This window comes from Spea bombifrons, chromosome 9, assembly GCF_027358695.1.
Source record: "Spea bombifrons isolate aSpeBom1 chromosome 9, aSpeBom1.2.pri, whole genome shotgun sequence".
Taxonomy (NCBI): domain Eukaryota; kingdom Metazoa; phylum Chordata; class Amphibia; order Anura; family Pelobatidae; genus Spea; species Spea bombifrons.
Window position 1 is genome coordinate 33,283,369 of NC_071095.1, and position 25,163 is coordinate 33,308,531.

A 25,163-nucleotide genomic window follows, 5' to 3' on the forward strand; every position below is an offset into this window, starting at 1 on the left:
ATCACTGCTATTAGGCAATTTTCCACTACAGTGTAAACATGCTCACCAAAATATACTTTCTTCCCACAACGAGGGCATAAGTTGGGTTCTCCAGTAAAGGTTGTAATGCTGGTAGCTGAAAAATGATAACAAAAGATAAAATCGTGAATGAAAATAGTAATTTAATAGTATGAACGCACAGGCAGGTATCCTGCATTTATTAGGGAATTATACAATATGTAAATGTTTCTAAACATTTTTGTTTAATAAGAATTTACCAACCTTAAAGTAGAATCATAGTAAGGTGAGGATTGTTTAATGCAAAGGATTACAAAATGCTCTTGAGAGCTTAATCATTGGACATGTTAAACTTTGACAACTACATAGCTTTAAAAATAACTGGACAAACATAATTAGCAAAACTAAGCATATTTAATTACACTTTTCCTCTTTATAATTATATTTTCTATTACTTTCTTGCACTGTTCTCAACATAACAACAAATCCCTTTTGGGTCCTGTCATGCAGAGCCTGTGTTGGGCTAATTAGGGGTTTGTCAATGGAAGGGTTAACCTATCCAGGTGTATTTTACAGCCTACAGCTTGCCCTCACAGACTTCGGGTTCAGCCTCAGTGACCATTAGTGGTAACCCCTTAAATATGGAAGTTATGGTGATGCTGGATTTGGGTCATTTTTGAGGACACAATGGGATCTGCCAGTTTTTACAGATGTATGTTAAGAGTATACATGTGTGTTATACTAAGGGCTAGGCCTGGGACATTTCTCTGTAAGGCTTGGTTTCCATTTGTTTTTTTTTTGCTAAAAACGCCTATAAAAACGCCAATAGCGCCACCTGGCGTTTTTTTTGTGAAAAACGGCTGCAGCCAGATGTTAGCTGTAATTCAATAGGAAATCGCAAAATGCCATTTCCACTTGGCGTTTTTCTGTTTGGCGTTTTTTCAGTCCTCTTTGGCGTTTTTCTGCTTTTTTGGGCTCTGTGGCAGTTTTTCAAAACTGCAGCATGTTGACACTCTGGCGTTTTTTGCAAGAAATCTTGGCTTTTTTTCTCCAATAGAAGTCTATGGGAGAGAAAAAACGCCATGAAAAAGCCACGTGGGTTTATTGCCTTGGCGTTTTTTATGGCGTTTTTTCCACAGTTACAATGCAGAGGATGGACCCAGTATCTGTGTGTCCTACGAGAAATAGGCTGAAAACAAACAGTTTCACACAAAACAAAGTCCTGGACTGGTTCATATTGAATTTTACACCATTTGGAACAAACATGCCATTACAAACAAACATATGCAACCGGATCCTGCGTGCCAAAAGCAACAGCAAACAATTTGCACCATCATTTGGGGCCAATCTTCCCAGAGGAGCAGACATTCGAAATAAAGCATGCCTTACAAACCACAGAAAAGAGACAAAAGGGTCTACCAAGTAAATGACATCAGGAGAGGGCAGATACTTGCCATTTATCCTAATCCCTTTTAGCTGGGTGAAACTTCTAACTTGTAAAGGCTGGAAAAACTGCCTAAGGTCAAAAAAAGCAATTTCCACAGAAAGGCTAAAACGCCAGAAAAAACTGCAGAAAAAACGCCAAAACGCAGGTAAATGCAGCGGCAGTTTTCTTGGCAGTTTTCCTGGCGTTTTTCATCAAGAAAAAAACGCCGGACAAAAACCCAAGTGGAAACCTAGCCTAACGCTGGAGGGGTGGAACATCTCACCAGGGGATAAAATCAGAGAGCTTCTCCTGGAACTTTCTATGGATTTGTAATATCACTGAAAACCCTCAAACTCATCTTTGAGTTTCCCGCAGTTTTCCTATAAGGATTTTGTATAGTTAGGTTTATCGTTTTATTTTTACAAACTGTGTCAGCATACTCTGTGTCTAAATTGTTATCACCTTGGTTCATATTATTTTTGTACATAAGCACTGTGACATTCGTCAGATTAAACTACATATTAATCCAATTTCCGTCTCTGTGCTCTAACCAAACTCTACCTTTCAGAGAAAGCCAGAATAAACCACAGTACTGAATTCTTTTACTTAAATTGGGTTTTATAGATTCAATGTGGTACTGGGCGTTACCAAAGCGTCCATAAACTGTAGTCATCCTAAAACATAACATGGTAGTGGCAGCGTATTACCAGTCTGGTATTTGTGGTGTGTTTAAGGATTAAGTGAGTGACCAAAGGGCTGGTATTGTTAACCCTTGCACACCCACACCCTATGTGTCCGGTTATCCGATAGCTAACCATGACAAACTGGTGGCTTTTTTTGTTGGAATTCAACACTAAAAAAATTGTATAGTTTAGGTGATTTCCAGACTGAACTCAGTGCTTCCTATAGACACAGCATACAAAACAGTTTTTGCCCCCTCCCCACTTCTCGTTTTTCTGTATCTATCTGTAGCAAAATGGAGAATTATCAACAAATGAAGATTGCAGAACCAAGGGAGCTCTGCAATGCCAGAAACTTAATCCCTCAAGGAAGATCTCATTAGAAGGTGATGTAGAAGGTTTTTTACATGCACACTGGGGGCCTAGACCTAGGGAATCAATGTTAAAGGGAGGAAGTAACTTAACCCCTGATGTGCCAGAGACACATCCCCTGCATGCAAATCATCTGGGACTAAAAAGTAATGTACTAGGAGGGGGGATTCTCTCTCTACATATTCTGGGTTAGTTGCCCCACTGGATAGAGAGGTGATCAGGTCAGGTAGCCATCCCTGTGTTAGCTGTGGTAACCTGACAGCAGGCAGCTAGGAAAACAGCTGTGGGAGATACTGCCGTAGAGGTGAAAGGGGGGACAACAGAGTTCCTCTCTGAGTAGGGGGCTGGAAATAAGGAGTCTTTCTTAGCTGCTTTGAAAGGTGACCCCTCCCTTGAACAAATGAGGCACCGTTTACTGGAACAACAGTATACTTTATATAGAGCCTGTAAAAAGGGACAGGCAAAAAACTAGCAGGTGGTTAGTAGTGCCCCAGCCATTTTGGAAAGAGTTACTAAGGCTGGCACATGAGAACCCACTGGCTGGTCACTTGGGCGTGAACTAAGTCTCAGTTGACTGCTAGCCTTTACTGGCCAGGTATGGGTACTGCCGTTGCAGCCTACTGCCGTTCCTGTGATGTCTGTCAAAGGAAATCAGGAGATGCTACCAAGAACCCATTAATGCCTCTACCTATCGTATCTGAACCATTTCAGAGAATAGATGTAGATTTGGTGGGACTGTATAAAGCAGGGCAGGTAAACATTCTGACAGTAGGGGACTATCCTCTATAAAGCCAGATAAGGTTGCTGATGCCTTGCTAACTATATGAGTGTGTTTCCAAAGGAAATGCTCACAGATCAGGGTACTCGGTTTATGTCTGACCTAAGCCAAAGCCTCTGTGAAAAAACACTTGGTAGCCAGCCCCTATCATACACAAACCAATGGTCTCTGCGAAAGGTTTAATGGCACATTGAAGCAAATGCTTAAAACTTTCATGGTGTCTCAGGGCAAAGACTGGGAGAAGTACATACACCATTTAGTATTCACATATAAAGAAGTTCCTTAGGAATCAACAGGTTTTTCTCCCTTTGAACTTCTTTATGGATGCCCATTACGTGGACCCCTAGATCTAATTAGGGAGGAATGGGAGGTCCTACGACTACAATCCCCAGGAGAATCTGTTGTGGAATGTGTACTTAAGTTTAGAGACAGGATGCAGTCACTCATCGGGTTGGTACACAATAACCTCAAAACAGCCCAGCAGAAGCAGAAACTGTGGTATGCCCGAACTGCTAGGGAATGTGTCTATGAGGTAGGGCAAAAGGTTATGCAAATACTAAACCCTAGCCTTTGATCAAAAGGGTGAGAAACAACACAGGTATCATGTAAACATGCTGAAGACCTATCATGACCCAGAGGCACTAGTGTTAACTGTCTGTAGTATGCCAAAGGAAGCGCTAGAGCCTGATCATCTGCTAGACCAAGTTAAGGAGGCTAATAACATGGGATCTTTGCAGGATTTCCAAGTAGGAGAGCAGCTCTCAGCTGAGCAGAGAGTAATGCTGCAGCAGGTGCCCAAGTGTTAACTAGAGTGCAAGGGAGAATTAACCTAGCTGTTCACCATGTGGACAGAGGAGCTAGGCCACCTGTGAGACAAGTAGTATACCGAGTGTCTCTGGAGGTGAAGGCTCATATTCAAAGAGAGATTGGGCTTCAATGCTCTGTTTGGACTACAGGAAGCCAAATGCAGTTGCCTATCCGATTGCTAGATCAGCTAGCCTGTGCCCAATATCTTACTATCATGGGCCTGAGCAGAGGTTACTGACAGGTCCCGATGACCCCAGAGGCTCAGGAGTGGTCAGCATTCATCACTCCCTTTGGGCTATACGAATTCTGTGTAATGCCTTTTCTGATTAAAATGCTTCTTCCAAAGGCTAGTAAATCAGCTGCTGGCAGGGCATAGAGACTATGCTGTAGCACATATTGATGGTATTACACTGTTCAACAAGACAGGCGGAAGACCTGGTCCACCTGGACCGGGATTTAAGCTGCATTGCAAAAGCTGATCTCTCCATCAAACCAGAGAAGAGCCAACTCGGCATGCAGGAAGTTCATTACATGGCGCATAGGGTAGGTGCAGGAACACTGCACCTAGAGACCAGCAAGGTAGAAACTATACTTGCCTGGCCTACCCCGACAGCGAAAACCAAGTGATGTCATTTCTAGGGACTGCAGGGTTTTACAGAAAATTTGTCCCAAATTATAGCATTTTTAGCAAAGCACCTTACCGATGGCTGGGTTGGCCTGTGGGAGTTTTGTCTGCTTTCTATTTAAAGGACAACTGTAGGGGGGGGGATGTTTCTTTTAGTCTTTAATAATATCAGAGCTGCTGCAGTCTTTTAATGAAAGGATATAAGAAATGCTCTTTTTTTCCAGCTCCAACACTCTCCATACAGCCTACTGTGCGCATCCATATTGAATAATATTTCAGTCAGATCCATCTGAAGATGCGCATCCCCATCTGTATGCGACATATTTAAAAAAATGCAGTCTTTGGGTTTGGATGCCAGAAGAGTTGAATGGATATGGCAATTAGGGCTGCAACAACTAATCGATAAAATCGATAATAATCGATAATGAAAATCGTTGCCAACGAATTTCATTATCGATTAGTTGAATTGATTTTTATCGAATATAAAATGAGGGTTTTTTCCAGAGCAAATGCACTGAAAAATACCCCTCGTTTTATAATCCGTTTCAGTGTGACTCACAGCAGCAGTTACTACTAACAGTTCCTCCCTGCAGTCACTGCCGATTGACCCGCCCATTTCCTTCTCCTAGTCCCTCCCTGCAGTCAGGGGCAGATTGGCCCCGCCCCTTTCCTTATATTGTCCACATGGCTGTGACACTCATCTAACCGAGTATAAAATTAATATTTGGGCTGCTGAAAGTTAGGGGATGTGGGGGTTAATTTAGGGGCAGTTATGGTTAATAGGGTGTTTAGGGTTAATTTAGAGGAAGTTATGGTTAATGGAGTGTTTAGGGTTAATTAACTAATTAATTAATTAGGGGCAGCTATGGTTAATGGGGTGTTTAGGGTTAATTTAGGGGCAGTTATGGTTAATGGGGTGTTTAGGGTTAATTTAGGGGTAGCTATGGTTAATGGGGTGTTTAGGCTTAATTTAGGGGCAGTTGTGGTTAATGGGGTGTTTAGGGTTTATTTAGGGGCAGTTGTGGTTAATGGGGTGTTTAGGGTAAATTTAGGGGCAGTTGTGGCTGATGGGGTGTTTAGGGTTAATTTAGGGGCAGTTGTGGTTGGTGGGGTGTTTAGGGTTAATTTAGTGGCAGTTGTGGTTGATGAGGTGTTTAGGGTTAATTTAGGGGCAGTTGTGGTTGATGGGGTGTTTAGGGTTAATTTAGGGGCAGTTGTGGTTAATGGGGTCTTTATGGTTAATTTAATGCTGAGGACTGACGGTTAATTTAATAAATTTAATAAAGTTAACTTAAGGTGCAGTTAGAGGTAAAGGTGGGCAACTTAGAGGAATCTAAATCCGGGGGGGGGGGGCAGTGAAGATTAATCCTGTATTTATTTAATAAAGTATTGTGTCAGTGTGCTGTGAACGAGTCTGTGAATCCATGAGGGCACTATGGCATATCTGGGGAGGATGGAGTGGCGTATCAGAGGGTATAAGGCATATCTGGGGAGGATGGAGTGACATATCTGGGTCTATAAGGCATACTGGGGTTTAAGGCATATCAGAGGGCACAGTGGCATATCAGAGGGCACAGTGGCATATCAGGGGGTATAAGGCATATGTGGGAGGGTGGAGTGGCATATCTGGGAGGCAGTGTGGCAAGCCTGGTCTCAAATCTGCATAACTGGGGGGGCAGGTTGGGAAATAAGAACAAGAAATGCATTTTATAAAAAAAAATATTCTGCTGTTTGTTTTTAACATTCTGCTGTTTGTTTATTACATTATTTTAAATAAATGAAAAATTTACATTCATTTTTTATCTGATTAATCGAAAAAGTTAATCGGCCAACTAATCGATTATGAAAAAAATCGTTACTTGCAGCCGTAATGGCAATGATTGAGTGATAGGAGGCAGAAGGTTGTAGTTAATGGTGTATATTTAGAAGAAGAACTTGTTAGTGGGGTACCTGAACATTTTTAAAAACTTTCATTAGTACTATTACAGAAGGACTTAATGGTACGTTATGTCTTTTTGCAGATGAAACAAAGGTGTGCACCAGGGTAGACATTCCAGGTGGAAAAACTCAAATGGCAAATTATTTAACCCCTTAACGACCAGTGACATGCCAGGCATGTCACGGAAAAACAGTCACTTTATGACCAATTATGTGCCTGGCACGTCATGGTATTAAACAAGCTTAGAAAGCGATCTATGAGATATAAATTTAGTGCTGTATCTTGTCAAAAATCCTGACATAGAAAGGGGTGTCTACTTTAAAAAAAAATGAATGATGGTTTAAATTGCAGTAGCTGGGTTCAAAGATGTCCCAAATAGCACATGGGGTAGAATAATCAGATTTAGAAAAAAAAATGGTTTTGAAATAGCAAAACGCTACTTGTAGTTATTGTCTTATAAAAGTGCCTTTTCCCATCATATGCTATTTATTTTTTTAATAGGAAGTTAGATGATATGATAAAAAATGGTATCTGAAGAAAGCTCTTCTTGTCCTGAAAAAAACAATATATAACTTGTGTGGGTACACTAAATAGGAGAGGAGAAAATTACAGCTAAACACGAGCAACGCAAAAGCTAAAACAGCCTTGGCCACAAAGGGTACAAAAAATTAAAAACAGCCTGGTCCTTAAAGAGTTATGTAAGTTAGAAAGACTGGTCGAGAGTGTGGCAGCTGTAGTTTAATATTGATAACGGAGAACACGTTCCGTCTCTCACATGCCCTCTAGTGGTGCGCGCACATACAAATCCTCTTCTTAAAGGCACAGTCGGCACCATTCCCAGGTGTATGGAATCAGATCCCTCCTTCCTATAAATCTGTGCCCTTTAGTTCATTCAGTGCTCAGATATACTGTGCGCCCTACGTATATACGTCAGTGCTCCTTTATCGTTGTTTCATTGGATATTGACCCTTCGCTTGCCTTATCGTGTCTGAACTTTCGCTGTCTGAACTGACCTCTGCTTATCCTGACTTCGTCTACGTCTCATCCCTATCGGTACCTCGCTTTTGATTCACCCACGTCTCCAGCCTTGCATATTGGGCTCCGACTACTAAACCCGACAGTATAACACAAAAGAATCCTACAACACCTCTCATACACAATGTCATTACATAAATTTCTTGGTGTATAAAAGGATCACATCTTGAGTATAGGGAAACTCATGATAAATTGTATGCCAAAAGAAAAAGAGTTCTAAACAAGCCCTTCTATTATAAAATATATATTACTTTATTGTACAAAAAAAATATAAAAACACATACAGCATTTCAAAAGTTGGACAGAAAAGGTCTCTTGAAACCAGATCCGAGCATGTGGAGGAATTATAATTGCATATATATAAAGTGACTTATGTGCATATGGACAATGATATAAATAAATAAGAATAAGGTGCTATCATATCAATTACTCATTATGGAGTACACCTATATCCATGATAACATATTGTACCTTTGCAAAATCACAAACATACACGGATAATCCAATAATCATTATCGATCAGAACTATGTCCATAAAGTGCTCTAGTGCTTACCCATAAGATAAATATTACCTCCACTTCCCCTACGCCGTTTTGGTTCTCCTTTTTCAAGGGGTCGCTGTTATTACCCTATCCCGTAGATATATATATACCTCTCCCACCGGAAGTTACGTGTTGAAAACAAATTGGCGCCAGCGCCACGTTTCCGCCCAGTCATTCACTGCCCCGTATCCGATGCTTTTTCCGTAGTGCGTAGACATTCATAGAGCATCCGCACATAGGTCAAAACACCGGGCAAAGACAGGACCTCCGAGTGGATATCGCCGCGCCGGCTCACTAAGATTCAACATGGAACTAATCTTTCGTCTGTTTCTCCTAAATCCTAATCAACGAACCATTATGCCAAAATAAATAAATAGAAAAATAGACATTTAAAATGTGTATAGTGCTGAGCTAGAGACTTAATTAAAGTGCATAATATGTAAACTTAAATTATCCATGTAACAATTCTTCCATTAGTTATTGTGTAAATACATATTTATGTATAAATGACTGTGCAAAACAATATCAGTGTCAATGACCAATTGTTCATATATATAAATAAAAACTTTGTGTAGAAAATTGATAAATACGTGAAAAACAAAAACAAAAAAAGGGAAACTGATAAAATGATCAAGCAATTCCTGATCAAATATGGTAGTGACTGTGCTACACAATATCAATGACCAATTGTTCATAATTAAATACATGCTATATGATAAAAATAATACATAAATAAAAAATATAAATACAATAATCAAAGAATTCATGAAATAAAATATTATAGGTGATAAAGTGCCAATTGTCTCATCTTATCATATTCACTCAACAACTTGTGATTAATATGTGGAGAAAAAAAAAGGTCAAGACCTTTTCTGTCCAACTTTTGAAATGCTGTATGTGTATTTTTTTGTACAATAAAGTAATATATATTTTATAATAGAAGGGCTTGTTTAGAACTCTTTTTCTTTTGGTAAACCCGACAGTAGTGGATAAATAGACAGTCTCCCATCATAACTGATGGAGGCTAATACAGTGAGGAAATTTAAACAGGCATGGTATGGGCATAAAGCTTTCGTTACTATAGGACCTGACCAAAGAATGATAGAGGTTTAAACACCTTACAACAAGAAAAATGGACAGACTAGACTGGCCAAATAGTTCTCATCTGCCGTCAAATTCTATGTTTCTATGTATATTGAAAACCTACCTTTAGTGAGGCTCTTAGTTGGGCCGCTAGTCATCTTCTCTTCTGGTTTTGGAGCTGCTTTTGTCAGAGAAGTAGGCTTCTCTTCACTAGGTTTCCTCTCATAGATGTAAGATCCAGCTCCCCCTATGTTAACTCCTGGAAAAATAAATGTCAGTATCATATCCTATTACCGAATACTAATGTTTGCATAAGTAATAGTGAATACTTGTGTTAAGACATTTAAAAGGAAAATATAATGGAAAAAGTCCTTATCTTTTGCATTCAATATAGGTCTGTATATAGTAATTTAGTTTTAAAGGGATACTAGAGTGTCCCATCAATAAAGAATGCATATTAAAGTACAATAGGCAGGTCCCAGTTGCAAATTTCTTAGACAGAAGTCCAAGTTGCAAATTTCTTATTGCCAACTCACATTTCTTTTTTATAAAATAACATTCAATTTAACTATAAAAAAGTCAATGCGGGTTGAATGAAAATGCATGGCTTCATTAATCTATATTTGCAAATTGGCACTAAAATATTGAAGTTGGAGACAAGTAAGTTGGCAATGCTAGTACAAGGGACTATTCAACTGTGCCCGCCACAACCACCTACCATTGGAATCCTGTACCATTTGGAGTGGGTTGGATTTTAATTTTTTTTAAACATCATGCTTTTTAACATTATCTTTGGAATGGCACCTTTCTCGGAGCCTAAGATAAAGAACTGATGTCTTCAATCATCATCACAGCACCAACTAAAAAGGGGAAAACACGGGTTGCATCCTTTTAGCGCCAAGGGGGTGGACAGTGAAAATCACCCGCCTACCTTGGGGACTTAGAAGTGAGAAGTATATAGGGATTTCACTTTTGTATTTTTGTAACTTAACCCCCTCCATTCCATAGGACAGGGGATGAAGAAGGGGGAGCAGTGGGTGGGCTCTATAACCTTAAAGGTTAACCCTATCTCAATGAGTAAGAGATGCGGGCATAATTGGGTTCTACAGTTCTTTTTTGGTGTTGTTGTTTAATCCCCCATTCCATGGCCAGTGGGGTGAGGCACTTTTTTAGGCTCAAATATCTCTCTCATTTTATTAGAGGGTATTTTATTAGCTTACTACCTACAATAAAATGAGGATGGATAGATCTTACTCTCATTCTTCTATAAAAGGAGTGAAGAAAGACAGTGGAGATAAATGTCACCACATTGTTTGGTTAATAGGTTGTCTGGAAAACTGGTTAATATTTTTTTTCATTTTTTTATTATTAGCTTTCAAACTTTTGATTTTTAAATTATATTTCTTGGGGTTGGGGTATTTAAGGATTTTGTCCATTGTAGGCATGTCCTCTCCTTTAAGTAGCAAAATGTAATGTTAGCATGTAACTGCCGTTTACCATTAACTGGATTAACAACTCAACATTTTAATGGTTTAAATTAACTGTGACATAAAACAAATAGTTGCTGTGTTAGGATTTATACCAGTAGTTTTATTATTTTCAAACAAATTCATTTCAGGCATTTATAGATCATGTTTACGAACATGTTGTTCTCAAACACTTTTTAAGAAATACAGTTTGCCATGAAATCTCATTAGGAGCGTTTTCAACAAGATATAGAAAACTGGTGTGTATCCCACAGAAGAACATTATGTGTTTTATATTATCTGTTTGCCCTGTGGGAAAGGAGTTTTGCAATAGCCTATTGAAAAGGCCTGTTTAAATTTGCATTTATTGCATGGGTCTACTTTTATCTGTATATTTAAAAATGAAAGCACAAAACCCACTCATACCTTTTGGTCCATACAGGGTGGCATAGCATGGTTTGTGGCAGTATGGCTTACCATCGTGCTGAAAACAGTGAAATACAAGGAAAAAATTAATTCAAATCATATTTTTTAAATGAGCTAAGTGCAAACTTGTGTTAAGAAACAGAGTTGCTAGGATCAGAGGAGATATTGAGTACTGATATTAAGTGCAACCTCAGAAATCCCTGCATACATTATACTGCAGATATTTGAAATAAACAGTGATTTGTAACAGATATTAAAACACAACACCACAATGAAAGTATGTACCGTATTTGCTCGATTATAAGACGACCCCCCAAAATCTGAATATTAATTTAGGAAAAAAGAAAAAGCCTGAATATAAGACAACCCTATTGGAAAAAAGTTTTACTAGTAAATGTTAATTCATGTAAACTATCTTTTGTTTTTATTTCCTTTTATTTTCCAACCTGTCCCCCAGTTATGCACATCTGCTCCCAGGCTTGCCACTCCTATATGACACTGTGGCCCATGATATGCCTTTTAACCCTCTAAATGCCACCGTGCCCCATGATATGCCTTTTAACCCTCTATATGCCACTGTGCCCCATGATATGCCTTTTGGGGACTCTTTTTTGCTGTTGCTGGTACAAAATGAGTATTAACACTTAGAACGCCACGGTCGCAGCATTGAAAAGGTTAACTCTGCACTGCCGCTCTCATGGAATGATTAAGCAGCAGGGAATGTTGTGGCAGGATCAAGCAACGAACAGCCCCCTTTCCTGAAGCTGCCTGTGGCAGCTGGGAATGCCAGTTTACCGGCATTTATGTGTTGAGCCTTGTAGAACCGCTCCTATATGAGCGATCAAAAGCTTGGGGTGGCTGTGCCCCAGCCATTACCACAATTGTGGTGACATAGAAGCAATTTTTTGCATGACGTACCAGGTATGACACCAGACGTGAAGGGGTTAAGAGCCAAACCTTTATTTAGCTTAAATTGCTATTGTTTCTTTCACCTCTTGCAGACATATGATCTTGCCCTTGAAATAGGTCTTCTTTTGTGTCAGCTCAGTATCTCTATTCTGTTCTTCTTTCCTCCTGTTTGCCCTCTTGAGCCTTCTTTCTTTTCTGTCTTGTTTGCTTCCTTCCACTTCCTGGGGTTGTCATGTTCACTGCCTCTCACGGAGAAATATATTGCAAATCCACCAAAATCTTCCCCAAGATCGGGGAAAACTAAAGAAAGGCTTACGTCTGCTTCTAAGGTAGCTAACCAACAGCCCCGTTTCCAAAACAAGCACCACACACAGACATATCAGTGGAGGAAAGGCCACTCACATCTCTATCGGGACATGACATTATGAAACTTATATCTCCGCTATTGGATGTCAAGCTGGAGAAACTGACCATATCCATTGATAAAAATTAGGATTTGGAAAATCATGAGTCGCCGAAACAGCTTGCAGTTAATTGGCCTCCGAGAATCTGTAAAGGCTTCTCTGTTTGAATTAATTTCTGAGTGGCTCCTGGGGGTGCTCGACATTTCAGTCCCAAACAATAGATTAGTCATAGAAAAAGTTCACAGTGTGTGCTGCAATACCCTATCTCAGCAAAAGCGTCCCAGAGCTGTGATCTTCAGGATTCTTAACCCCTTAACGTCCATTGCCGGGTCAGGCACATCATGCAAAATGGTTACTTAACGACCTATGACGTGCCTGACACGTCATGAGTCTTAAACAAGCTTAGAAAGTGATGAACGATCACTTTCTTCGCTTAAACGGTGTTGCTGTAATGCCTCGATGTTGAGGCATTCAGCAACACCGAGATCGGCATCATGGGCCATGTCTGGCCTCTCCCCGTGGATGTCAACATCCACCATACACTGTAAGGCGGCGGACGCCTGTTTTAAAAGTTTAGGAGACGATCAACGATCACCTCCTAAACTTCAATGGTGTTGCTGAAATGCCTCAATCGCGAGGCATTCAGCGACACCAAACACTTACCCCAGTTACACCTACACTGCGTGTGACTTTGCCAGCGGCAAGATGGCGGCTGCCCTGTAAAAAAAAAAAAAAAGTTGAAAAGGTTTGATAGATGGTCTCCAGACCCTCTAGAGAACTCTGGCTCCACTTGCAGGTTGAATACAGGTACTGCATACAAGTCAATGGAGCCCAGCTTTCTAATCACTATGTGATTAGTAAAATATTTAAAAAAAAAAATGAAAAAAATTTAAAAAAAAGGGAAAAAAAGCTTAAAAAAAAATAATGGTAACATTTAAAAATTATTATGCATCAGAGGAACCATCCAGTTCCAGCAAAATGTAAAAAAAGTCCAAAAAGAATAAAATAAATAAAATAAAAAAATAAAGTTTATTATTATGAGCAAGTACTAAAATTAGCGCTGTATCTTCCCAAAAATCCTGACATGGAAAAATTTAAATAAAAGCATTTCAAATACCCAAGGGGTGTCTAATTTAAAAAAAATGAATGGTTTATGGGGTAAACTGGAGTGGCCAGGCTCAAAGATAGGGCATAGGCACAGATTGACGCACTTCCAAAATGTGCTATTTTAACCTCAAACACCAGACAAACCCATGCATGTGGGGTATGACCGTACTCAAGAGATGTTGCTGAACACATATTGGAGTGTTGTTTGAAAGTGACATATACCAGGACCTTTATATTTATAACTAAATTACAATTTGTGTGAAAAAATTTTTTAAAAAAAATTACTATTACAAAGTTTGACAAAGTGTGGTTGTATAATTAGTGCATGGAAAGGGTTAAAATACCAGCATCTGAAATACCCTGGGGTGGCAGAATGACCAGATTTGGAAAAAAAGGTTTGGAAATCATAAAACGCTACTTGTACTTATTGCCCAGTAACTTACAAAAAACAGCAAAAAAACATAAAAGCATTGGGTATTTCTAAACTCAGGACAAATAGTAGAATCTATTTATGGTATCTGAAGAAAGCCTTCTTGTCCTGAAAAAAACAATATATAACACGTGTGGGTACACTAAATGGGTGAGGAGAAAATTACAGCTGAACACAAGCACCGCAAAAGTGTTGAAACAGTCTCGGTCCCACAGGATACAGCAATAATAAATGAGCCCGGTCCTTAAGGGGTTAAGGCACCAAAGTCTTTTTGCTTTCATTGAACCCATGTGTTATGAAAATGATTTTCCCATTTTGTGATTTACATCATAGACAGCAGAATTGATTTAATATAAAGGCTGAACTATTGAGCTACTGGTGAGGAACATTTTATTTTTCACATGAGTGTGTGTAGGTATAGGATGTGTTAGTGATTCTGGTTTGCATGGTTACAACCGAAATATTGTATAGCTTTCAACCAGAAAAACTGTTACTAGCTTACAATTGATACGGTTACTATTTACATAGCAACCTATCAATACCAGGGCCGGCCTTAGGGGTGTGCGACCGCACAGGGTGCCATGGTAGCAGGGGCGCCTGCCCGGGACTTAACTTAAAACATCAGCGTTTTTTGAACGCCGTAGTTTGAAGGGGCAGGGGGGGTAGTTTGAAGGGGCGGGGGGGGTAGTTTGAAGGGGCAGGGGGGGGTAGTTTGAAGAGGCAGGGGGGGTAGTGAGGGGGGGCGCCAGAGGAGTAGTCCGCACAGGGCGCCACAACGCCTAAGGCCGGCTCTGATCAATACTATAGTAAAAAAAACTTAAAAAGAACCATACACCATGTGCTAGGGAACTTCAATCCAGGGCTTGATGGTGCCTGGATCCAGAGGGCTTCACATAGACCTGTTTGTAAGCGCCCTGGGTTATAGACCAGAATCCTTCCCACGTTTCATCAAGTAGTCGTTATGACCAACGGAGTTCCACTTGATATTGTTTTGCTGGGTTTCTTCATCATCTCTGTAAGCTGACCATCTACCGAAGCTAAGTATTATTGTTATTTCACTGCAATCTGTTAAGACTGGTGTGTGGTTTTAATTTTGCTCATCATTAAAGTATAATTACCATTCAAGTATCTGTCACATTTGATTGACTGGAATACCTCATATTATATACCATTTGTATATCAAGATACAGAGTGTATATAGATTAAATACATTTTATTGTTGTTATTAAGGTTCCCTGATTACCTTAATTAAATATTTTAAAGTTAGAATCAGGCCACAACCACAACAATTGGCGTAGTCGACAGGATTCACAACATCATGCATTTGCAATCCTTTAAAAAGTGTGTGTACATGTCACTTAAAGCCATCTTAAGACAAATGGAGGGGTCTATATATTCTTTCTTAAGCAATAAAATATTCCTGGTCTTCCAAGTTGCTTCTTTTATACAATTTATCATAATCCATAAAACACGTTATTGGTCAGCTGTGGAACAAGTAAAAAGGCAGTATAGAGCTGTATATTTAAAAACGGAAGGCCGCAAATCCATTTTAAAAGTGGCCCTGTCTTTTTCTATATGTCCTGTGCATAGAAGCAGTTTCAAAATATATGCAACACTGTCTCATCTTGTGTACACTGATCTCTGGGGCACTTAGCCATGGTACCAAGACCTCTCCTGTCCTGAAATTGCCTAGTAGGCAAACATTCTTGCACTACCTGCCATGCAAGATCTCTCTTGGAGTTGGCTAGAAAGTGGCGACATACATTCTGCCACTCTTCTGGACTCTATGAGAGTATTGTGCCACTTGTTTAGTTTGTTCCTTCGATAATATAGCAGCAGTCAACTTCCTTAGATTTGATAAAATATCTGGACTAAAGTCTTGGAGGTGATAAAATTGTATTGTTTTTTCCTAAAATGACATTCTGCTTTGGCAGATTTTGAAAAGCACAGGAGAGGGACAAATTCCGGGGGCGGCCTGACCAAGATGGCTGCTTGCTATTGCGGCTCTCCCGCTACCTTTTGCGGCCCCCCCATCTAGGATCCCCGGGGTCCTGCGCGGTGTGGCGCGAAAACTGCGGCCGTCATCGCATGGTTCTCGGCAGGTCCCCGACTTCCTCTGCCTCCCACTTACCTCCTCTGGGTGTCGGACGGCCATACGGTGGTTCCGGAGGGCTGCCTACCTGGTCCGGGGAGTGCTCGACGGGGGGGGGGCTGTTCCTGCTCCCTGCCTTGCTCCCGACGGTGTGGGTGAGTGGCAGGCTCTGTGGACTGCAACGGCTTGTGAAGCTTCTGCTGTCCTGTCGGCTTTTGGCAGCTATTGTCAGCCACTATTGAAGTTATTTCTTTTTATTTTATTTAGCTTTTATTTTATATATTTTTTACTTTTTTTGACTGTGCTTTATTTAGTCTACCATATACTCACCAGAGGACACTGCCATCTTGTGGACGCTTTCCAGTTTTGTCCTCAGCTTACCTGCTCTTATACAATTTTGTGTACTGGCTGTGTCTGCCTTATACTCACCAGCATATACTGCCATCTTGTGGACGCTTTCCAGTTTTACCTTCAGCCTATTTGATCTACTACACTTTTGTGTGCTGGAAGTATCTGCCATATGCTCATCAGCGATTACTACAGTCTGGTGGATGTTTTTTCCAGTTGCTCCAGCATGGTTGTTTCTTTCGTGGTTTGCCGTCAGGCTTCCTCCTGTCAAGTCATCAAGCTCTTCAGCGTCATGCCTGGTTAGGCTGAGACTACCTTGACTCGTCACCCGCTGATTTCCTGCTGCCCCCTTTACGCCAAGTTGTCTCGCATCTACGTCTTTATTGCGGAATGGATAAATTTATCGCCGTGCCTCAAAGGAAAACTGCTGGTAAGGCCACTCAAAAACCGTCCAAGGACTCTCATGGTTCGAGATCAAAATCAAGGGAGAGCCCGTCTGAGGCTTCTCCACCTTCTTCGCCCCCCGAGATGCGGCAGAAACTGCTGCGGAGGTGGCGAAGGCGTTGTGGCCTCTGCTGGACTCTAGATTCCAGGAACTCTCTTCCAAGATAGACTCTACTTTGGCCCAAATCTCAGCCAATTCAGCTAAAATTGTTACACTGGAGCAATGTATTAGTGATACCGATGATGCCTTTCTCCAAATGCAGGAAACTACAACGCAAAATTCGCTGACCATTCAAACTCTGCTCGACAAGATTGAGGATCTGGAAAATCGCAGTCGTAGGAACAACTTGCGCCTCATTAATATTCCAGAATCTATTAAACCTCATCAACTTCTCAGCACTCTTCAGGACTAGCTGACTACTTCTTTGAATCTCCCGTACTCTGCGGAAAAACCTCTGATAATTGAGAGAGCACACAGGATGGGTTCGGAGAGGAAGGAAGCTCATGCTAAACCTCGGCCGGTGATTATACGTCTTTTGAATTTTCTTGACAAAGAAAGCATTCTGTCGGAATACAGAAAACTTCCTAAATTGCTGCTTGACTCTCACAAAATTCTCATCTTTCAAGACTTCTCAGCACAAGTTGCGGCCAAGCGTAGGGAGTTTACTCCGCTATGTAGACAACTTTATGAGGCTAAGGTGAAGTTTAGCCTGTTATATCCTGCGAAACTGCGTATTGTCTATGAAGGCCATACCCACGTCTTTACTACGCCAGCGGATGCTAAGGACTCTCTGACTCCATATCTGAGGATTTCTAGTGCCTCATGAATATTGGTTTGTGGACTTGGGGGCGCTTGTCTGATGGCATTATCCACACTGCTATTTACTTGATGTGGGGGGGGTGGCGGGGAGATGGTTGGCGTTTACTGTTTTTCTTTTTCTTCCTCCAGGCGCTGGGACATGGGGGCCCCCCGATACTTGTTTCATTTTTTCACTTACTACCCTTTTGCTCTATGGGATGGCTGATGTCCCATGCAACCCTGATACAGGACATAACACCGTCCTACTTCCTCGTGCCTTAAGATTCTGCTCGTGGAATGTTAATGGTCTCAACACTCCAGTGAAGCCTAAATTAGTCGCTAGTCATCTTAAGAGACTTAAATCGCAAGTTGTCTTTTTACAGGAAACACACTGGAAAAATACTGACACCTCTACTCTTAGGGATACTTGGATAGGGGAGTGTATTTCTGCCTCATATAAATCTAACTCCAGAGGGGTTGCTATTCTTTTACACAAATCCCTGAATTACGTTAAACATTCTACTGTCTTGGATCCAGAGGGCAGATATATATTGTTAGATATCACAATAGACCACAAACGGCTTCTTGTGGTTAATGTCTATGCTCCTAATGTTCCTAATGTCCATTTCTTAGGTAAATAGTTTGAATTGCTAACTGATATTGTTTCTGCTGATGTTCTTATGGGTGGGGATTTCAATGCGGTGTTAGATGGTATCCCAGGATAGACTGGGACCGAGTTGGCCTGCTCAGACTGACACCCCTGAAGGTATCAAACTTTTTACGCACAGATTGAACCTTGTAGACCCCTGGAGGGCTGCTCACCCTACTACCCGAGATTACACACATGTCTCGAGGGCCCACTGTTCCTTATCCAGGATTGACTTTTTTTTAGTTACACTCTCCCTTATTCCTCAAATTCAACATAGTTCCATTAAGGATATCATAATCTCATGCCCCTGTAACTCTGCTCCTTGATTTGCAAGTTATGAGTTTCCGTACCCATTCTTGGAGGTTCCCTCAACACCTTATGAGCAATGGCTTTAACCCCTTAAGGACCGGGCTCATTTTTCGTTTTGTACCCTGTGTAACCGAGGCTGTTTTGACACTTTTGTGGTGCTTGTGTTCAGCTGTAATTTTCTCCTCACCCATTTAGTGTACCCACATAAGTTATATATTGTTTTTTTCAGGACAAGATGGGCTTTCTTCAGATACCATTATTTTGATCGTATCATCTTATTTACTATAAAAAAAATAAAAAAAAATGGTGAAAAATTGAAAAAAAACACATTTTATGACTTTTATTTGAAAAATCTTTTACTCACCTAAAAAAGCAAGTAAAAAAACTAGCTAAATAGATTCTACTACTTGTCCTGAGTTTAGAGATACCCAATGTTTTTATGTTTTTTTGCTGTTTTTTGTAAGTTATAGGGCAATAAGTACAAGCAGCGTTTTATGATTTCCAAATCTTTTTTAACAAATCAGGTCAGTCTGCCTCCATCTCCTCTTTGGAACATCTTTGAAGCCGGTTAACTCAATTTAACCCATTCAAACCATATATTTTTGAAAACTAGACACCCCAGGGTATTCCAAATGCTGTTATTTTAACCCTTTCCATGCACCAATTATAGAACTACACTTTGTCAAACTTTGCAATAGTTTTTTTTATTTTTTTTTCACACAAATTGTATTTTAGTTATAGATATACAGGTCCTGGTATATGCCACTGTCAAACAACACCCCAATGTGTGTTCAGGAACATCTCCTGAGTGCAGTGATATCCGACATGCATGGGTTTGTCGGGTTGTTTCAGATTTAAAATGCCACATTTGGGAAGTGCGCTTTTTTCTCCATTTTGGTCAGTCTGTACCTATGCCCTATCTTTGAGCTGGGCCACTCCAATTTACCCCATCAGCCATTTTTTATATATATTAGACACCCCTTGGGTATTTGAAGTGCTTTTATTTTAACTCTTTGTTGAGATTTTTGAGAAATTTTAGCACTTGCTCAAAATAATAAACTTTATTTTTTAATTTTATTTTATTTTTTTAATACTAGCGAACTTTTTCGTCTTTATTATTTTATTTCCCGGGCCGCCGCCATCTTGCTTGATGGCGAAGATCACCGGCAGCGGCGGCTGTGACGGCTCTCCGGAGCGGTCACAGCCCACCTAGAGGTAAGTGTTTGGTGTCGCTGGATGCCTCCTGATCGAGGCATTCCAGCGACACCATTTAAGTTTAGGAGGCGATCGTTGGTCGCCTCCTAAACGCTTTTAAAACGGGCGTCCGCCGCCATACAATGTATGGCGGCTGTTGACGCCCCGGGGAGGGGCCAGACATGGCCCCCGATGCCGATCTCGGCCTTGCTGAATGCCTCGACATCGAGGCATTGCAGCAAGGCCGTTTAAGCGAAGAAAGTGATCCTTGATCACTTTCTAAGCTTATTTAATTTTTTGACGGTTCAGGACCGTCAAAGGTCATTTAGTGACCTTCTTGTTATGACGGTCCTGAACTGGCAAAGGTCGCGAAGGGGTTAAGTCGTTCTTGGAGGCTACTTGGGGTAACTATGTTGATGATAATATAACACATGTTGATACTCCTGTATTGTTTTGGGAAACGCCTAAAATGGTTATTCGAGGCCATATCATTTCCTATACTCCTAAACGTGCCGAGGACTGGCACTAGCGGTTTAAACACCATGAGTGCGGATACCAGTTCTGCTTATTTAGATTACACGACTGACCCTTCGCCATTGTCTAAACTTAAGTATGAACAAACCAAGCAGGTCCTCGACACTTTCTTACAGGCCAAAGCTCACTCCCAATTGGAATACACACGGGCCAAGTTTTTTTAATGGGGTAACAAAGCTAGCAAACTCTTGGCGACTATTCCACACCCACGGAGACCGAGACTTAATATTACACACATTGAAACGGCCCCTGGTAGATTGGAAACATCCCCTCTGCTTATTAATCAGGCGTTCCAGAGTCACTTTACCACACTTTACACCGCTGCCCCTGATGATTTTGAGTCTGGTTTGGCGTTAATTCAGAAGGCGGCTCCCCCAAAATTGAGTCAGTCACAACATAATATCCTAGATGCTGATATCTCGACGTCTGAGGTTAAATCAGTTATATCTACTTTACATAATAAAAAGGCTCCTGGTCCTGATGGCTATTCAGCTGAATTTTACAAAATCCTGCAACCACATATCACAGATACTCTCACGTGGCTCTACAATAGCATCTTGAGAGATGGCCCTGACATTAAAGGGCTGTCGGGTGCCAGAACGATATTGATTAACAAGCCGAATAAAGATCCAACACAAATAGATTCCTATAGACCCATAACTTTATTAAATCAAGACATGAAGATTTTGTCAAAAATTTTTGCTATGTGTCTGCAACACATACACCCTGACGTATTATGCACCCAACAACTGGGATTCTTAAGAGGGCGGCATTCCGTGAAGGGGATCAGGTCTGCGATTGCAGCGACTTTGGCTGCTCGGTCACATCCATCCCATACTTGTGATACGCTACTAAGCCTAGATGCGGAGAAAGCTTTTGACCAGGTGTCTTGGGTGCATTTGTTTAGGATCATTAAATTTCAGCATTTTGGACGTACTTTTCTGACTTTGATTCGCCAGCTTTATAATGCTCCAGCCACTGTTGTTTCCTCTAATGGGCTTGATTCTCCACCAATTACTCTGCACCGCGGGGTGAGACAGGGTTGCCCTCTTTCGCCGCTACTTTTTAACATAGCGCTGGACCCGATATTGCGGGTGCTTCTTGACTCTAGTGATCTCCCGGGCATACCGATAGGCTAAGTATATGCACTTGCGGATGATGTCCTTTTATATGTAACCTATCCGCAAATCACTCTTCCTCGCATCTTTGGCCTTCTTGACGAGTGCGGACAGGTCACGGGGTTCTGTATCAAAAAACATAAATCAAGGGCTTTATGCCTCACTGGACATAGGCTACCACCGCATATGTCTGATCTAGGTATACAGTGGGATTCGAGGTCCCTTTCGTATTTGGGTGTTAGGATCCCTAAAGATCCCAATGACCTTTACGTCTTCAATTATAGCCTGCTTTTTGCTAAACTCATTGGTGAACTGCATGGTTGGCAGCATTTGCCTTTATCGTTCTCGGGTAGGGTAGCTCTTATTAAAATGGCTTCACTCCCTAAACTTTTGTATCTTATCCAATCACTTCCATTGTTTATCAAAAAACAAGATGAGCACGTGTTGACTAGGGCTTTCAGGAAATTTATATGGAAGGATAAAAGACCCCGTCTGTCAATACTCACTCTCCAACAGAATAAAAACAGCTTCGTCCTGAGATTACCCAGGGTGCGGGATTATAATCTGGCTGCTTTGTACCGTTACACAGCGGACTGGGTTTCGCACTCAGAAACGTACGCTGACGCCTACCTCGAACAACAGCTCTCTCCCCAAGTTGCTTTACAGGCACTTCTCCACAATCCTTTTACTCAACTCTCGCCGCAGGTCAGGTCTAACCCACTCCTTTTTTCAACTATAAGGGCGTGGAAATTAGTTAGGATTCGTATGGGTTTGCAATGGAGATTTTCTTTTTTTCAACCACTTTGTAATAATCCTGCCTTTCAGGAGGGTGTTGCGCTTAGTGTCTTTCAAAGGTGGGCAGACAGGGGTATCTATAACCTGGTTTCTTTTGTCGATTTTCATACCTCTAAACTTTTCTCTTTGGTGTCTGCTAGGGAACGACTTCGACGTATAAACATTTCATGGTTTGCGCATCTCCAGTTGCAGAGTTTTGCTAGATCTCAAACTGCTTCTTTCGCTCAGGCGGACTGGAATAATCCGTTGGACCTCCAGCTTAGACTACTGTCGTTCGGTCACATGTCTACATGTTTCGTTTACCAGATGCGGTGTTTTCGCATAATTACATGCCCAGAGGTGTGACTGCGTGGTTGACGCATTTCCCTACACTGCAATGTAAGGACCAGTACTCTTTTGCTTTGTAAACTACTCCCCACTAGCTCATATCAAGAGATGCAGCTGAAAATAGTTAATCAAGCCTACTTGTCCTCTCACAGACAATTTTTGATAGGCATTACTTCCACTGATTCGTGCCCCAAATGTGGTATGATTGCCGCCGACTGATTTCATAACGTCTGGGTTTGCCCACCTATACGTGAGGTTTGGAAACGTTTTCAAGCTTTCCTAGTGAGCCTAAATATCCGGGACTTCCAGGTAAGCCCGGATGCTGCCCTTTTTGGCCATCTAGATGATCGAGGACTGCGTAATAAGGCCTTGATTTGTACAGTTCTGGCTGTGGCCAGGAAAACCATTTTGCAGCAGTGGATCCATGCTGAACCTCCTTCATTGTCTTTATTTCATAATAAATTGTTCCACCTGCTCAGAATGGATTGGTTAGATGCGACAATACACAAAGAAAGAGACACCCATAGATTTTTTTAAAAATTGGATGGTTTTATTGGTACTCTGGAGAACTCTGTTAAATGCCAAATCAAAGCGACTTTCTGTGACACTTCCTGGTATGGTGCACAGCTGTTACGGGGTAATGATCCTTGTTCGTATACCTGACCTTTGCCGGTTTGCTGTCAGGGTTTTTTGTTGTTTTTCACTCCGGTTATTTGTCTTGCTGGGCTGACCAGGCAGGTGGGAGGGGGGTGATACTTTTGTGACTTCACCCATTGTATTTACTGATCTCTACCTGATTTGTTGCAATGTTGTCCTTTGGTATTCTCTGAGGGACTTACTTGTGGGGTCACGTTTTTATTGCTTTTGTTGTAAACGAAACACGGAAAACTCAATAAAAAGATTTAAAAAAAAGTCGTGTAGTCGTGTAGTGTAAAAAGGAAGCAAAGGTACATTCTTTATAAAAGTTTTTAAAACACATAGTAAAAAACTTTATATATTAAATATGCTCCACGTCAGGCACTCCCTTACCACCATTCACATTTTGTTTGCACACTTTCTCTCCTTTTAGTTTCCCACTTCTGGAGTTCTGGAAAAACATAAAACAAACTAGGGCTGAAACAACTAATCGATAAAATCGATAATAATCGATTATGAAAATCGTTGGCAACGAATTTCATCATCGATTAATCGAATCGATTTTTATCGATTATAAAAAGAGGTTTTTTTCAGAGCAAATGCTCTAAAAAACTCCTCTCTTTATAATAATCCGACCTCAAACAGAGATCGGATTATAACACCGGAATCCAGATCCCCCGCAACGCTGCAGGAGACCTGGATTCCCCTCACTGTCGGCCGGTCTCTCACTTCCGTCTCTCTCTCCCCCCTCCCATACACCCCTCTGACTCCTCCCCCTCCCATACGTCACTCTGCCTCTCTACCCGGCACCGTTACTGACAAGGACTTTCACTGCAGCTTCATAGAAGCCACAGTGTAAGTGAAGGTGAGTAACGGAGTCTGTCTGTGCGATGCAGACACTCACATGCTGACAGAGAATCATCCTCTCTGACAGCCGGTGAGGGTCTGCATCGTACAGACAGCCTCCGTTACTGCACTTCACTTACACTGTGGCTTCTATGAAGCTGCAGTGAAAGTCCTTGTCTAGTGAAGATCCGTTGCTGACAGGAGGCAGAGTTGAGTATGGGAGGGGGGAGGAGGCAGAGTGGAGTATGGGAGGGGGAGGAGGCAGAGTGGAGTATAGGAGGGGGAGGAGCCAGAGTGGAGTATGGGAGGGGGAGGGGCCAGAGTTGTATGGGAGAGGGGAGGAGCCAGAGTGGTTTATGGGAGGGGGAGGAGGCAGAGTGGAGTATGGGATGAGGCAGAGTGAAGTATGGGAGGGGGGAGGAGGCAAAGTGGTGTATGGGAGGGGGAGGAGGCAAAGTGGTGTATGGGAGGGGGAGGAGGCAAAGTGATGTATGGGAGGGGGAGGAGCCAAAGTGACGTATGGGAGGGGGAGGAGGCAGAGTGGTGTATGGGAGGGGGAGGAGGCAGAGTGGAGTATGGGAGGGGGAGGAGGCAGAGTGGAGTATGGGAGGGGGAGGAGCCAGAGTGGTGTATGGGAGGGGGAGGAGCCAGAGTGGTGTATGGGAGGGGGAGGAGGCAGAGTGGTGTATGGGGGGGGCCAGAGTGGTGTATGGGGGGAGGAGCCAGAGTGGTGTATGGGAGGGGGAGGAGCCAGAGTGGTGTATGGGTGAGTTATAGTGGTGTATGGGGGGTATTATGAATTTCAGGGCATATCAGGGGGTATAAGGCATATCGATATTAGGCATATCAGGGGGTCATAAAACATCTGGGGGTAAAAGGTATATCAGGGGGCTCAGTTGCATATCACTGGCATATAAGGAGTATAAGGCATATCAGGGGCACAGTGGCATATCAGGGGGCACAGTGGAATCTGGCATATAAGAGGTATAAGGCATATATGGGGGCAGAGTGGCAAGCTGGGGGTCTGATGTGCATAACCGGGGGCA

The 25,163-nt window shown here is 41.7% G+C and overlaps 1 protein-coding gene across 2 annotated transcripts in view; it reads right to left on the reverse strand.

Annotated features, from left to right (window-relative positions):
- The window catches only part of LOC128504703 (cysteine-rich protein 2-like), an 85,981-nt gene that overhangs the window by 25,506 nt on the left and 35,312 nt on the right, over positions 1-25,163 (reverse strand). For both annotated transcript variants that reach the window (XR_008355480.1, XM_053474878.1), the window contains exons 3-5: positions 11,177-11,234; positions 9,409-9,543; positions 47-115 (exon numbers count right to left, since the gene is read on the reverse strand). Coding sequence is in view for 1 of the 2 variants with exons in the window: in XM_053474878.1 (XP_053330853.1) it covers positions 47-115; positions 9,409-9,543; positions 11,177-11,234 (262 nt within the window). In the remaining variant the exon portion in view is untranslated. The remainder of the gene's footprint in view (positions 1-46; positions 116-9,408; positions 9,544-11,176; positions 11,235-25,163) is intronic.